The 14,532-nt window shown below is 36.5% G+C and overlaps 1 protein-coding gene across 2 annotated transcripts in view; it reads left to right on the top strand.

The window, feature by feature from the left end:
- RALGPS1 (Ral GEF with PH domain and SH3 binding motif 1) overlaps positions 1 to 8,462 on the top strand; it is a 76,362-nt gene extending 67,900 nt beyond the window's left edge. For both annotated transcript variants that reach the window (XM_026049235.1, XM_026049234.1), the window contains 8 exons: positions 433 to 584; positions 1,752 to 1,803; positions 2,078 to 2,158; positions 3,507 to 3,612; positions 4,246 to 4,338; positions 5,109 to 5,214; positions 6,113 to 6,204; positions 6,940 to 8,462. In XM_026049235.1, the coding sequence (XP_025905020.1) occupies positions 433 to 584; positions 1,752 to 1,803; positions 2,078 to 2,158; positions 3,507 to 3,612; positions 4,246 to 4,338; positions 5,109 to 5,214; positions 6,113 to 6,204; positions 6,940 to 6,969 (712 nt within the window). In that variant the 3' untranslated portion in view covers positions 6,970 to 8,462. The remainder of the gene's footprint in view (positions 1 to 432; positions 585 to 1,751; positions 1,804 to 2,077; positions 2,159 to 3,506; positions 3,613 to 4,245; positions 4,339 to 5,108; positions 5,215 to 6,112; positions 6,205 to 6,939) is intronic.
- The last annotated feature ends 6,070 nt before the right edge of the window (positions 8,463 to 14,532 follow it).

Below are 14,532 nucleotides of genomic sequence, written 5' to 3'. Positions count from 1 at the left end.
AAGCCTCATGGTTTAATTGAATAAGAAAAAAGTTTATGTGACTTTTCCAAAGCCAGTATATTCAGTTTAGCAAAGGACCACTGAGCAGCACATTTACTGTTTTTTTCCTACCTTTTCTCTACCTTTTCTCTCCCCAAGTAGTTCAACTTCTATACAGAGAAGAGTCAAAAAAAACTTAATATGTTACTGTAGATGGGAATTTATAATGGCAAATTGTAAAGGCCACAAAATTATGAATTTTGTTTTGGTAGTCAAGGAGCATATATACGAACAACAGGAAAACATGACCAGTACCATTTAACTACCTACTATTTAAGAACTTACATTGATGATCATAGCTTTGTGAGGCATTGCCTAAGTGGAAAATTCAGGAGGAAAGTGTTGTTATCAGATTATATAAGAGTCTTTTTGCATTTTTCTCTGATTCTCTAGTATGATGTGTCAGTTCAGTGTAGTAGAGAGCAAAAGTGCCACGTTCCCAACAGAGAAACCTCGCCATCTGCTGGATGACAGTGTCCTGGAATCACACAGTCCTGCGCGTAGCCACATGCTAAGCTCGGTTTTCTCTAATGGTATTTCCATAGGTAAGGTCCAAGAAACAGTTCTGCTTTTCTGTACTTAATATCTTGAAACTCACAGATATGCCAAAAATATGAAATCTGGAAAATTATTAGCTACTGGACAAAGATTGGTCCCTCTAATAGAAGAAAATAGCTAAGAACTGCTGCTACTTAGCAACTTATTCAGCTTTGTCTTAAACAAATTTCCTCAGTTACCTACTGATGGTTTTGACCAAAGTGGCATTAAAGATGATTTTCTTTGTGTCCAATCTGTATGTAACATGGACTGTTTGTGAATTTTCACCAGCAAAACAAAAATGTTACTGAAACTGAATACTGAATATATTTAAAAAGCTGCATTTTTACAAAGAAAACTTATTTTAATGGGATATTTGAGAAGACAGGAGAATATTATAGCTTTGCAAATAGACTTCAAATGAAGCATAATAGACTTGTAAAAGAAGATGATGAAAATGATGACAACTATGTTATAATTAATAAAATAATTGTAAAAATAAAAACAAAATTACTGTCTCTAGGATGGGAAATAGACTGTGAGAGCTAGTAGAATTTTTGATCAAGGAGAGCTTCACTCTAATATAGTCTTTGAGCTTCTGAAAATGCAGACAAAACTCTATATTATATGAAGTGATAGAAGACCAATCTTCGACAAATTAGAATAATCTCTGTCTATGTGAGTCACATGGCTGTGCCAAAGAAGATGGGAGAAACTGGTCAAGGGCTTTCAAGAAAAATAGAGACCACCATTGTGAATGCCATCGCGTTGATTTTTTATGAATGCAAGTAGCATCATACAGCTGCCATGCTCTCCGGTGATATCATGTCCGATACTCTAATAACATTAATTCATCTGCACATGTTGTGGAAATGCTGTCTTAAAAACTGGCTTAATTTTATTTTCCTGAAGTTGTTAGCTTTTTGAAGGAAAAGCAACGAAAATGAAAATGGCATGCAAACATTTGGTATTCAAAACATAGCATAAGCATAAATGGGAAGATTCATATAGGACTCGTCTGGGTTTAGATTTTTACCTTAAAAGCTAAAGACTTGGACTCTGAGACATGATTTCCATAGTACTATATAAAGATGACTCTGATGATCCCCCTACCTTGACGTTTTATTTTCTTTTAGATTTTTTTTCATTCTTTTTCTGTAATATTTCTTTTCTAGATAGCAGTGAAAGCTCAGAAGTTAGTGAGGAACTGTCTTCAGGGCTTGAAAGGTGAGTTTGTCTTCATTTACACTAACTCTAAGTATCCAGAATTAGCTAAAGGAATCCCAAGTGACCCCTAACACAGGAAAAAAAAACCTGAATCAGACATTATTCTTATCAAATTATTATTTAAGGAAAAATGGTAAACTTCTTGAAGTAAACCAGTGTAAACTTGCTGTGTTTTTTTCCATGAGAATTACTTTTGTCAGGTGTTTTATACTCTAGTTGTTGAAGATCTCAGACTAGATTATTTTCCTCATGAGATATTTACATTCACAAACAGGGGTCGTTTGTATGCCACACTCGGGCCTAATTGGAGGGTACCAATCCGGAGTTCTCCCAGAAGTCAAAGCTGTGTCTACAGGTACTGTTCATGACCTACCTTGTTTAAGTGTATGATGCTAAACTTTTATTTAAGTCTCTACATTTTCCTAGCCTCATTCATTTTTGTGAAGAAAAGTATTCCTGTATGACCAGATCAATGCATGGGAGTCCACCTGGTGAAATGGGGCAAAAGTATTTTGCCAGTAGGCTGACCAGACTTGGAGGCAGGATTTTAAACTGGGAATGCTGAGGTAGGAGAGAGTGACCAGCAACCAAGTGATGAATTGAGTCAGCAAGCAAAGGATCTCAGGTGATGTGAGCAAAGAGACTCTTAGTCTACAAGGCAGAGTTGATGTGAAGTCACACTGAGCACGTGTAGGTAAAAATAAGAAAGTGCCTATGGGAAAACATTATGGGGAAAACTCATTCTCTTCCTGGGAAAACATCATGTTGAGTAGCCTCTCTGACATGCCTATGCACTACTGTATGCAGGCTGGAGAATAAGCGGGAGGAATCACAGACCTGTGTGCAGCTTCATGGCTGCTCATTGGGATGACCTCATTGGGATCATGGAGGCATAGTAGGACAGCTGTGAAGCCTGGAGTGCTGCATTAGACAGGCCGGGAAGGTGAGGAGTGAGAGCTGCCCTTTATAGGAGAGAGCAGCAGGAGGGCCTGGAGCTCTGCTCAGAGAAGGGGAGGAGACAACTAAGAACTTCGGGGGTCAGGATTAGCAGGCAAACCAACAGAGGTGAAAATGCAGTGACTTGCTGCTATAGGCCACCTGATCACGTAGAGGAACTAGAAGAGGCCCTCTTCAGAAGTCTCACGTCACATCCATAACTGACCTGACTTGAAAAATTCTGTGACAGCAGGAAGTGAAACGTAAATGAGTGATAAAGAAAAAGACCCCAGAAACAATATTCAGCAATACTGAGATTTTAATGCCATTTAAATCCATTCAGTTTTTATCTGGATTGGTTTGCTGTAGCCATTACAGCTTGCATTCAGTCTTCTTTTTCTGGAATCACCTCCTGCTTCTTTTATAAAAATCTTACAATTGACAAGAATTCCCATTAGTGCAGTCAGGGCAATTCCATTTAACTGAAGAAGAAGCATCTGCCAGTGTGACGCTCTTCTGTTAGTGGTATTGCTGTGTATTTCACTTCCACCAGTGTTTGTATATCGTCAAGCTTGTACATAATAGAATGGTATTTCTTTCACAGCTGAAGGGTAGATCAAATGTCTATCCTTTTCTTTGTATTCATTATCAAAAATGTTAATTGCCAGATGATATGCAAGGTAATGTATTTAGAGTTAGATTATGATGCTTACTTTTTGTTCTTTTTTGTCTACTCAAATATGTCTGGTGATATTTTGTCTTTCCAGCCCAGTAGGAGCCTGTAGCTGCACATCAAGTAGTTCCATAGGAGTCATTACCATGGAAGGACCCTTAAGAAGGAAAACATTGCTCAAAGAAGGCAAGAAACCTACTGTAAGTCCTTCCTGTGATTCTAATTAAGTAGTGGCTTTTTTAATTTCCAGGATTCAATTCAGCTTGCAGTAATGAACCAAAGAAAGAATGTTCCTTTTTTCCTAATGTATTGCAAAATCACTTTCTATTAAAAAAATTTAACTGGGTTAATAAGATAGTAATCTTTGTCTGTCATATATTCTACAGCAGCTTTGTGCTTCCTTGTATATGCAAGTAACATTCCAGACTGTGACAGCAGAAAAAGAGGCCAGCAGCTCTGAAAGGCCAGAAACTTGGTGTCACGTTGAAAAAGGAGGGCTGCAAGACATACACCCTTAGCACAAAAGACATGGTCTTTCATATTTACCCTAAATTATTCTGATCATATATCCTGTAGAAGGGAGCATGCTACTCTGCTGTAAAGAGATTTTAATCAGATATCCAAGTAAGATGGCTTGTGTTACTAGTCAGGCACCAGAATTTAGGTAGTAGGGATGAGTTACTACAGAAGGCGGTCTGTATATTCCTTACTGAATTCCTTACGTCCAAGCTAAAATTTGTCAGCACCTGGACTTGATGGTGAATAGGTTTTTGAAATTTTTGAATATTTTGAAGATAAGTTTTTCCTGATTCTTTCTTTGCTTTCTGATTTAGCTCTCGTCATGGACTAGATACTGGGTTACACTTTCAGGATCAACTCTTCTGTACTTTGGAGCAAAATCTTTAAGAGGCACTGAAAGAAAACATGTAAGACATAAAATTTGTTCCAAAACCAAAAATGCATAGTCATAAAATGCATAGTCATAAAAATGCATGCATAGTCGAGGGAAGTGATCATCCCCCTCTACTCAGCCCTGGTGAGGCCACATCTGGAGTACTGCGTCCAGTTCTGGGCTCCCCAGTACAAGAGGGATGTGGATCTGCTGGAGAGAGACCAGCACAGGGCTACCAGGATGATCAAGGGCCTGGAACATCTGCCCTATGAGCAAAGGCTGAGAGAGCTGGGTCTGTTCAGCCTGGAGAAGAGGAGGCTGAGGGGGGACCTGATCAGCGTGTATAAATACCTCAAGGGAGGCAGTGAGGAGGAGGGGGGTGGCCTCTTTTCAGTGGTGGGCAGGGATAGGACTAGAGGAAATGGCTTCAAACTGAAGCATCGGAAGTTCCACAGGAACTTAAGGAAGCATTTCTTCACTGTGAGGGTGACAAAGCACTGGAACAGGCTGCCCAGAGAGGTTGTGGAGTCTCCTTCTTTGGAGATCTTTAAAACTCGCTTGGATGCAGCCCTGTGCCACGTGCTCTAGGTGACCCTGCGTGAGCAGGGGGGTTGGACTCGATGACCTCTGAGGTCCCTTCCAACCTTGGGCATTCTATGATTCTATGATAAACAGTTCGGGGAGGGTAGTTGAAGTGTTTTTGCTATTGTTTCAGGCTAAGCCATATCTGTAGTACAACTTTTAGAGACAGTAACTAATTTCCACTACAGTCTCAGTTGTGACTGATTTATCTGTCTCTTGCAGTATAAATCCACACCTGTTAAAAAGGTCTCAATTGTGGGCTGGATGGTAGCGCTGCCTGATGACCCTGAACACCCTGATATTTTCCAGTTAAATAATCCTGACAAAGGTAGATGTTGCAAGATGGACTTTCTCTGCACTGTATTTCATGTGTTTGTAGATAAGAGCACTTGCTGTGACATTCATTTTAAAGATTGAAGAAGGGAATTTCAAAGAAGGGTACAAATGGAGTTAAAAAAAAAAAAAAAAATTGTGGTGCTTCTGTGATGTCTACAGAGGATTTCCTGCATTTGACAGTTACTGTAAGAATTGTAAGATTTGCCTAATATGAGATGATTTTCTTAGAGTTGATCAATATCAAATCTTGACTTACAGTGAGGCCAATTTAAATATTATGGAAAACCTTCAAACATCAAACTTTTATCAAAAAAATTATTTAGATTACTTTTTAGCAATTAATTCTAAAGTGTCATAACTCTTCCACCTTGATGAAACTTCAAAAACTTTAAAAGTTCAGGAAGATGCTGGAATTATTTTGCACTTTGGAGGTTACATGAAAATTTTTGAGACTTTCTTCCCCTTCTCACATTTTCAATGTGAGATTTCACATTTACTGTTTCACAAATATCAAAAACATCCATTGGACTATTGGCAGTAATCACAGCAGACTTAATTGGGGGAAAAAAAAAAGCTAGGAGCAAAATAATTTTTATCTGCTCACCTTTCTGACTGGTCTTTTCTGTGACTGTAATTTTGTCTTATAGACCATGTGCCCCTTATACCTTTACAGACCACATATGTGTTTATGCTCCCTTCACCCATGGATTGTTAGTTAACATAACTCTCATGGGCTGTGTTGTATTAGCAAGATGCTGTTTGACCGTTTGAGGTGAAAGTTAACTGTTTACTTAAGAATTTTGTCTTCTGCATAGAAGTCCATCAAGGCTATATTTATATTGAATTTCTATATCACAAATTCAGAGACGTTGATTTTCTTAATTTTGTAGGCAATGTTTACAAGTTCCAAACTGGTTCAAGATTTCACGCAATATTATGGCATAAGCATTTGGATGATGCATGCAAAAGCAACAGGCCCCAGGTAAGGTTGTGAAACTATATTTCTACCCAATTTTTCTTATTTTCTGAAAAAAACCTTATAAGAAGAAGATGCTTCTTCACAAATTTTGTGCACACAGCACTGTGGGGGCATACATAACTCCTTGTTTTGTACATTGATCCAGTTTTGTAATCGGAAGAATAAAAGTTATTTAAAACTGTAGAATTCCCACCAAAAGGCATGATTTGTGTTTTTCATTCACTGCTTCAGGTGAGTGTAACCCTGTCTTTATTTTGGAAGAAGCTTTCTCATGAATAGTGTGTCAAACATGCCAGCATTTATGTTGATGACTGGGTTCATAAGCAGCATTGAGGAGACTGTCCCATAAGATACCACTTTTTGTCMTTTAGATAGCAGCCTCATTCTTCTGAGAAAAATATTCATTCTTAAAAGGAGTTTTAAAGGTTGTAAAACTAGGCTCCTACACCATGCAGGAGATTAAACAGGGTGAAGCTTGAGAATCTTCTTTATGCATACCCTCCTGCCCCAACGCATACTGATAAATTCGTATAATATTTTGGTTAGATTTTGTCCATGAATATAAAAACTGGTTGAGTTTTTATGTTTCCTTACAGTTGTGGCCTGTTGTGCCAGTTTGGAATTGATTGCACTGTCATACTGAGTAATAAATGGTCAGCCCATTGTATTTTATAGTTTCTTGATGCCATAATAGTTTCAGGAGCTTTACACTGCTGAATAATTTACATTTTCTTCCAGGTACCTGCTAATCTGATGTCATTCGAATAATTTCTTCTCTTACGTGGTGTGACTTCAAGTGCCAAACTGAAGAAACAAACTATTGTTCTTTTAAGATAGAAGACGATAAAAGAATGGTTTCTCCTGACATGAGCCAGCCACATGTATTTCAGCACTTTCCTGTGTAACTTGAAAGTGATTCCGACACAGCTTTTAAAAGCAGAAGGTGAATGTTGTCCTTAGGACCAGATAAAGTTTCATGCACTGAGTGAAAGTAGATAATTTAAGTGGACAGAAGAATAATCCTGACTGCTGCAGGATTCTAGAGCCCTCAACTTTAATTTTGTGGTCACAGACTGCCCTGAAAAAATATTCAGACGCAAACTTTGCATCATATCTTCTGCCTATTCTTTTTTTTAACTGTTCTTTTTATTATTAAGCTTCTTTGTGTGACTGAAGAACATTTGGCCCATGTTGGGTTTCAATTCTTTCTAATGCACAAAATGATTTACAGTGTTAACTTGCTGCAAAGTGACAGAATAGAAAATTGTAGAACAACGTTTTTATAACTTAAGTGCACTGAGTTGCTTGGCAATGTGGCTGCCTCAGATTTTGTATCAAATTTCTGGACAATTTTGCTGTTCATATTTGAGCTATTTGAAAAAAATGTATTTTGGCACGGGATAGTTAGTAGCATTTTCGGTTTTATTCAATGATGCTGCTCAGGAATGCCATGACAATGGATTTATGGCTATTTATGCTGTGTTAAAAGCCTTCTTGAGTTCTTTTACTGATGGTATGATTGCTTATATGTCTATTTTTTCTTTAATTTGGATGCTATTCATCCCTCAATATAGGAAAGTGGGTATTCAGGTCTTCCATATCACACGATCCTGGCTTCTAGGAATGGTTCCATAGAGTTATATTTCTATTCCATTTTCTTATGGATGACACAGACCCACTTAGTTCCAGTAAATGATGCATCTGTATGATACACAGTACTGTGACAGCAGGTACACTAGTGGTGCTGTACTAGTAGCAGGTACACAGTACTGTGACAGCACTGGTTCATAGTGCTGTTGTTATGAAATCATGATGGGGATGAGAACTCAATTACAGTGGCAATGTAGGAGGCACAAAGAAGCCTCCTCGTGTCCTGGAAAAAAAAAAAAAAAAAAAAAAAGGAGAGAGAGAGAAAGTGAGCCTTCGGCTCAGAGAGAACTGTCTAAATCCCGTGCTGTGCCCTAGCACTCTTATGGATCAGAGTGCTTTTTGTTAGTAGTTTCTGTTTTTTAAACTCTTTTGCCATAGGATATCAGTATTCAGGCTTCATTAAAAGTATCTGTTAAGTCTTAGAAAATGGCCTTAGGATATGAGTGCTCTGCATATTTTTTGGCTTGGAATTAAAGGGTAAACTGCCCGAAAGAGAGACCTGAAAGCCAAGCTCTAGCTTACAAACCATGAAGAAATCAAAAGTCAGTTTGTATGGAGTAAGTCTGCATTAGAACAAGCTCTGTTGCATAAGGGTATTTGTTCTGTGGACTTACATGATTGCAATTTTTCTGAAATTTTAAAACTTTTTCTAACGAAATAAGAAGGTAATTTGCTTTGTTAAATTTACGGTGAGTCTAATTTTTGTGTTCTCTTAAGTGTTTGTGTTGCAGTCCTGAGAATGAAATGTGTTACACACCAGTTTTTCAAGAAAGCCAGCTCCTAACAACTCCTGCATTTAAAGTCTGAGATGTGAGTTTATATAAAGCTGACAGTTTCTTCAATAGCTCAGAATCTGTGTAAAACAAGTAGTAATACCAAGTAAATTATTCTTTTTTTTTCTCTTGGTGTGCCAAATTAAAAAAAGTTTTAGCAGACTGCAAGGATATTTGCAAGGATAAAGTATCCCACGCTGTTAGAGCCAATGTAAAAGCTTTGGATTGGGGTGATAGTCTGTCGTCAGTATATGACCTCAGACTCCTCATCCAGATGTGGATGTTTTCTGTTAGTATCAGTGAGATGCTGCATGAGGTTGCAGGGACTACATGCATTCTCATTTTAATTAATGTGGTAACATAAGTATGTGCCATCTATGACAGTTTGTATCATGTGTATTATTAGCACTCAGAAGGTTTGGACCTCGTACAACTTCATTACTTTAGATTAAACCTACGTCCCTAAAGCAGAGAACAGACTTATTTCTCAGTGCCTGTACAGATTTATCGTACCAGAGAACTTTTTTGATTCAGGGAATGCTAGGTCACTGCCACCACAGAAATATCCCTGCATTCCTAGATTTCTGGGTTTCAGTCCGTGCTGGAATATAGTATCCTACAGAACATAATGGCTTTCCTAAATTTAGATGTATTTAGGTCTCGTTCTGGTGCAAGATAAGCCTTATTTATTTTAACAGGAAATCTTTAAAATGGAAATCTTTAAAATACCTAGCCATTTCTAATGCGATTCATTGGAAGAGATATGATTCACGACTTTTTTTTTACATTACTTGAGATAGACTAGTAGATGTTGTAACAAATTTTCCTTCCATGCGACAACTCTGTCTCAGAAGGAGCTGCTGACTGAGTAACAATCAATTGAGCTAGTAGACACTCAAATCCTAATAGCTTGACAGTTTCTGAAGCATTAAATATGATATTGTACTTACAAGAGGCAGAGCTTTCTATCATTCAAAAATATTTTTTTTCTTGAAAGTAAGAGCCTTAAAATCTGTTGGACAAATTACAAAATGGGCTGTTTTCTCTTGTTTGTAAAAGATTACCAGCTAGAAAAGAAGTATCTTTACCTAAAACCATGGTAGCCCCCAGAATAGAGAGGCATGAAAAGGAGAATATTTCAGAGCATTTTTTAGAGCCACTCATTCGTCACTAACAGAAATCACTGCATCTGTGGAGGAATGAATCCTTTCAAATAATCCTGCTCAAAAAAACTGTAATTTGGAAACATGTCAAAAGTAAATTGAATGCCTTACCACTGTTAACCATCTGAATGTTAAGAAATGTACACTGCAAATAAGTCTTGCAGATTAGCCAAATAAATATCTTTTCAGTGTAGTACAATTATGAAAGTGCTGCACAACAGTAAAAAGGAAAGATCCAGAATGTTGGTGCAATATAAAAATATTATCAAAAATACCTTGATTCAATTTTAGATTGTTTTTTAGGCATCAGACAGTTTTTGGTGACTGGGTAGGGTTTTTTTAGCATTCTGTATATGATGCTTTTGTTATAAATTAAAAGCAGAACGTGGTGCATATCAGTACTGATTAAAATATCATTTTTGCGAAAACATCACAATCTGTACAAGTTTTCATCCGTCAAAAAGAATGGCTATAATACTTGCATAGAAATAAACCTGATCTGAGAATGACTATTTTCAGGATTGTGAATACATAAAATATATTCTGGTAATATTATTTATGTGTGCAATTTTAATGTAGTTCAGTGCCAAAATGCATGTTTTTCCATATAGCACTAAAGTGAGGCGAAGAGTAGTTTTCAAATTGCAACTCATTTGTCAGTTACAGTAGATACCAGTTTCTACATTTGCATTTGTTCCTTGTGAAAATTGTTGCACTATTTTTGGCTGTATTTTCCAGCAGTTCACTGCATGCCATTTGTGTAAGGGTTCTTTCTGTAATTCTTGTGAATTGTTTCACCCGTAAATACCACTAAACTTTTAACCTTTGTGTGGGAATCTAGGTTTTTGGCAAAATATTTCGTTACCTCAGTCTTGTATCAAGTTGGTGTGTTTTTCAGCTTGTTACATTGATAATGATTGTTTCACTTATTAAATACTTTAACATAAAAAGTTTACTTCGACAGGAATTGCTTTTGGTTGTAAGTTTAAACATGAAAAAAATGTGCAAAATGTGTATGTTGCTAAGAATAAAATACTTTGAAAAAGAATAGTAGAGGTAAAAAAAAACTTTTCAGCTCAAAGGCAACAAATGCTTTACTTGTGATTAAGTGATAGCACAGTTGAAGAGTAGACTGCATAGTTGCCTAACATCTAGTCATTTAATAATGTAGATGTTACAGAATCCAAATGCCATAAAACTGATAATCCCTCCAGATTTTGTAGTTCCTTCAATAGGACTTGGAAATCCCAAAGAAGTGAAGACAAACCTATTCTATTTCTTCTCAGAGAATGGTGTTTAATAACTGCCAAACCTACACGTTGATGTTGATATCAATTTACTGACACTTACTATACTTTTTTTTGAAACTTGGGTTCTCATTTTCTGCTCACTGAAATTGATCACAAAATATTTCATCCACTACAAGAATTATCTGCCCTACATTATCTGCCCTACATTAAACAGCATAGCAGTGAAGTTCCTTATAGTAATAGCTTCTGGTATTAAAGTAGGAAATTTTTGAGAAATTTCAGAGATGCATCCTAGAGCCTTGAAACATTGAGTACTGTTGATAGGGAGAGCCTAGCAATCAAATGCTTATTAAAGTTTCCTATTGGGAAAGAATGAACATGTAGTGACCTATTATTATTATTTCTCTTGTTTTTGAGCAGTATTTTTTACTACTGGAAATAGATTAGTTCCACATTGTGAATGGCAAAGTGGATGCTTTACCTTCTGCAGCACCATCGTTTTGTGAGAAGTTGCCTGAGGGGCAATAAGAAATTATCTAATATGAAGCTGAGAACAGAATGAGTTTGCATGGTTGCATGGAAACAACTGCTTTCAGTGCTGAACAAGGAAGTGCCGAACACCCAGAAACAGGAACTAAAACTAACTAAAACTACCTATTTTTATTTTATTTTATTTTATTTTATTTTATTTTATTTTATTTTATTTTATTTTATTTTATTTTATTTTATTTTATTTTTGTCATGAAGTCTTGGAAATCATTCGGCTCCATAGAACTTGCCTCCAGGGCTAAATCTTCTTTTTTCCCATTTTAAAATTTAATGCTGCTCCTGCAAAAATTGTAAACATAAAGAATCCCTTAATGCATAAGAAAGCTTCAATGAGTGCCTCTTACATCTACAAAATGATAAATGAGTTTTAATGGAAGTAGGAAAATTAATCATAATTCTTCTCTGAGGAGGCAACAGGCTGGAAAATAAAGCAAATGAGCATGTTTGCAATGCTCAGGGTATTCCGTAATGTATATATCATTATTAAAGCAACAGATGATGAGGGAGAAAGGGGACTGTTCTTGACACTGCAGTATTTTGATGTAGTGTTACATGCTTTTCTGATAAAAGACGGTCAAAGATGAGTACCAAAGGGCAAATCATTAAATTGTTCATGATGAGCAAGCCATTTGTTGTTGATGTTGTTATGTAACCTGGGAAAAGAAACAAAAAAGAAATCTTTAGTAAGTTTGTTCCTACTGTATATATCAAGTTGTCCTAGGTAAGTTGTGGCACAGTTTTGGTTTTTTTGTTTGTTTTTGTTCTGGAATCAGTAATGTTTGTTGTGTTATTTACATAGCTGTGATCTATTGATATAAACTTTTTTTCTTTCTTTTTATCAAGTTCAGATAATGTGCCAGAATTTTCCTTAGGGAAAGCGAAAAGAAGAAAGAAAACTTGTCAGTGTTCACATGCTTCAATAGACTACAGATGTGAGTACCAAACAGATTGACCTATTAGGAAAAATGAATACTCCCATTTTACGTCAATCCAAACACTCTTGTCCATGAGAAATTATAGATAGTAATGAATTGGAGGAAGTATCCTTTATACTTCTGGACTCTGCCTGTAGTCATGCACTTCCTGCCAGAAGTAAGCTTTTTAGCTTTAAGGAAGAATAGACTGCGTTTAGATCTGAAAACACAATGCTATTGAATGTTAAACTAATAAGCAAATTCAGAAAACAGATATTCTAGTTCCCATATAGGAATAAGTCTTTCCATTTATATGGACGAATTAGCAGACACAACCAAGTAGATATTTTTTTTTACATAAAATTTATTGCTTGATACTGCACCCTTAAGAAAATACGTGTCATTTTTGAGTACAAGGAAACACCCTGGAAACACTGGCTGTTAGTTACAGGATTTTCTGTAGTAAAACAAAACTTAATGTGAAATTTTGTCGCAAGTGAACACAAAGGAAGTGTGCCTTGTCTTTTAGAGGTTAATGTTAAACTTACTGAGCAAAGAAGTAAACATGAAGAGCACGGAAAGGGACAGCTAGGCAGTGCGGAAATTAATAGGTGAAGGAGAAAAGCGGAAATTCACAAAAAGTAACTTCCTTTTAGATAATTCAAATACAGCAGTACTTAAAAGTCCAGCAACCTCTGTCAGCTTAGGTTACAATACATTTGTTTTAATCCGACTAACAAGTTTATATAATTGGGAGAAAGCCACCACAGTCTTATTTCATATACTAGCCTCAGAAAGCATACATTTATGGTTGCTGAGGGGACTTGATTTTCAGATCTTGACGATGTATGCAGGTCTGTAGCAGAGGAAGAACAAATTTTAGGACAAATACTGAGATATGTGAAAGCGAGTTACTTGCTTAAAAGTGGTAGTGTTTTTAAAGTCGTAGGTTTTTTTCCGCATCTTCTAGATCATTGTGTAAAACTCAGCAACTTTTATGTTGTATCAGAGAATTAATATAATACACCATCTTAAATAGATTATTTTTTTTCTATAGAAGCATTTCATATAACAAGCTCCTCCATGACTAGAGTTTTATATAATTATAGTTTATAAAGTTATATAGTTATTTTGAATTTGTTTTGTGGAGACAGTGTGATTGTCTTCCACGGAATTGAAAGCAGATAAAGAAATTTGAAACTGTAGGGTATTCGTAAAAATCCTACAATTAATTGAGGACCTGTTCTGAGCACACCATGATGTAACCAGATTTGAAAGTGCTCTAGGCCCTGCCTTTGTCTTAATGTTTGTCCCAGCTTTGTGCTCACATTGCTTCTCATGGACAGTCACTGTCTCCTGACTCGCAAAGGGCTGTGAAATCAGTGTGTTAATTATATTCAATTAGTAGTAAGGCAGGAAATGTTAAGAAGATACTTATCTGTTCCTAAGTGGTGAAAGTCCTGATTTACTGTTATGAAAAGCATCTGTGGACCACAGGTGGGTGCTCGGTTCCTTAGATAACTGTGGAGATCAAACTTCTTCAGTTTGCAATCCTCTTTTTCTCTAAGGAATCAAAGAAAGGGGGAGAATATATAATGGCATACTTACCAATTTCTGTATTAGCAAAGTCTTAAGATCATCATACTTAATGGGATCATCCTTATAGTGACTGGATGCAGCATGCATGTTAATATCTTGTTATATTCCAGCAGCTGTGTGAGCTTGCTCAGTTGCTCAGTGCAGTCAGATGTGCATTCAGTATAATCCCTTAGATCTCTGATACAGGGCATCTAGGTGGAATTGTTTCTCTCTTCACTTTGTGTGTGTGTGTGTGTGTGTGTGTCTGGCATTTTATTTTTAGTAATTGGAGAAGACTGGAGATATGCATCTGTGAATCGTGATCTACTAAACACTTGCATGTCTCAAGATATCTGCTTTTATTCTATATCTGCTGTTAGCTGGAGTTTTGATGATGGCTTTTCCCCAGGTGTTGTCATTTCTACTTAATCATTACAACTTAAAAGGTAGCATT

This window comes from Nothoprocta perdicaria, unplaced genomic scaffold (genome assembly GCF_003342845.1).
Source record: "Nothoprocta perdicaria isolate Ctin4 unplaced genomic scaffold, notPer1 scaffold_6, whole genome shotgun sequence".
Lineage (NCBI taxonomy): Eukaryota > Metazoa > Chordata > Aves > Tinamiformes > Tinamidae > Nothoprocta > Nothoprocta perdicaria.
The sequence above is the reverse complement of the archived record's forward strand: the minus strand, read 5'-3'. Positions and strand labels throughout refer to the sequence as shown.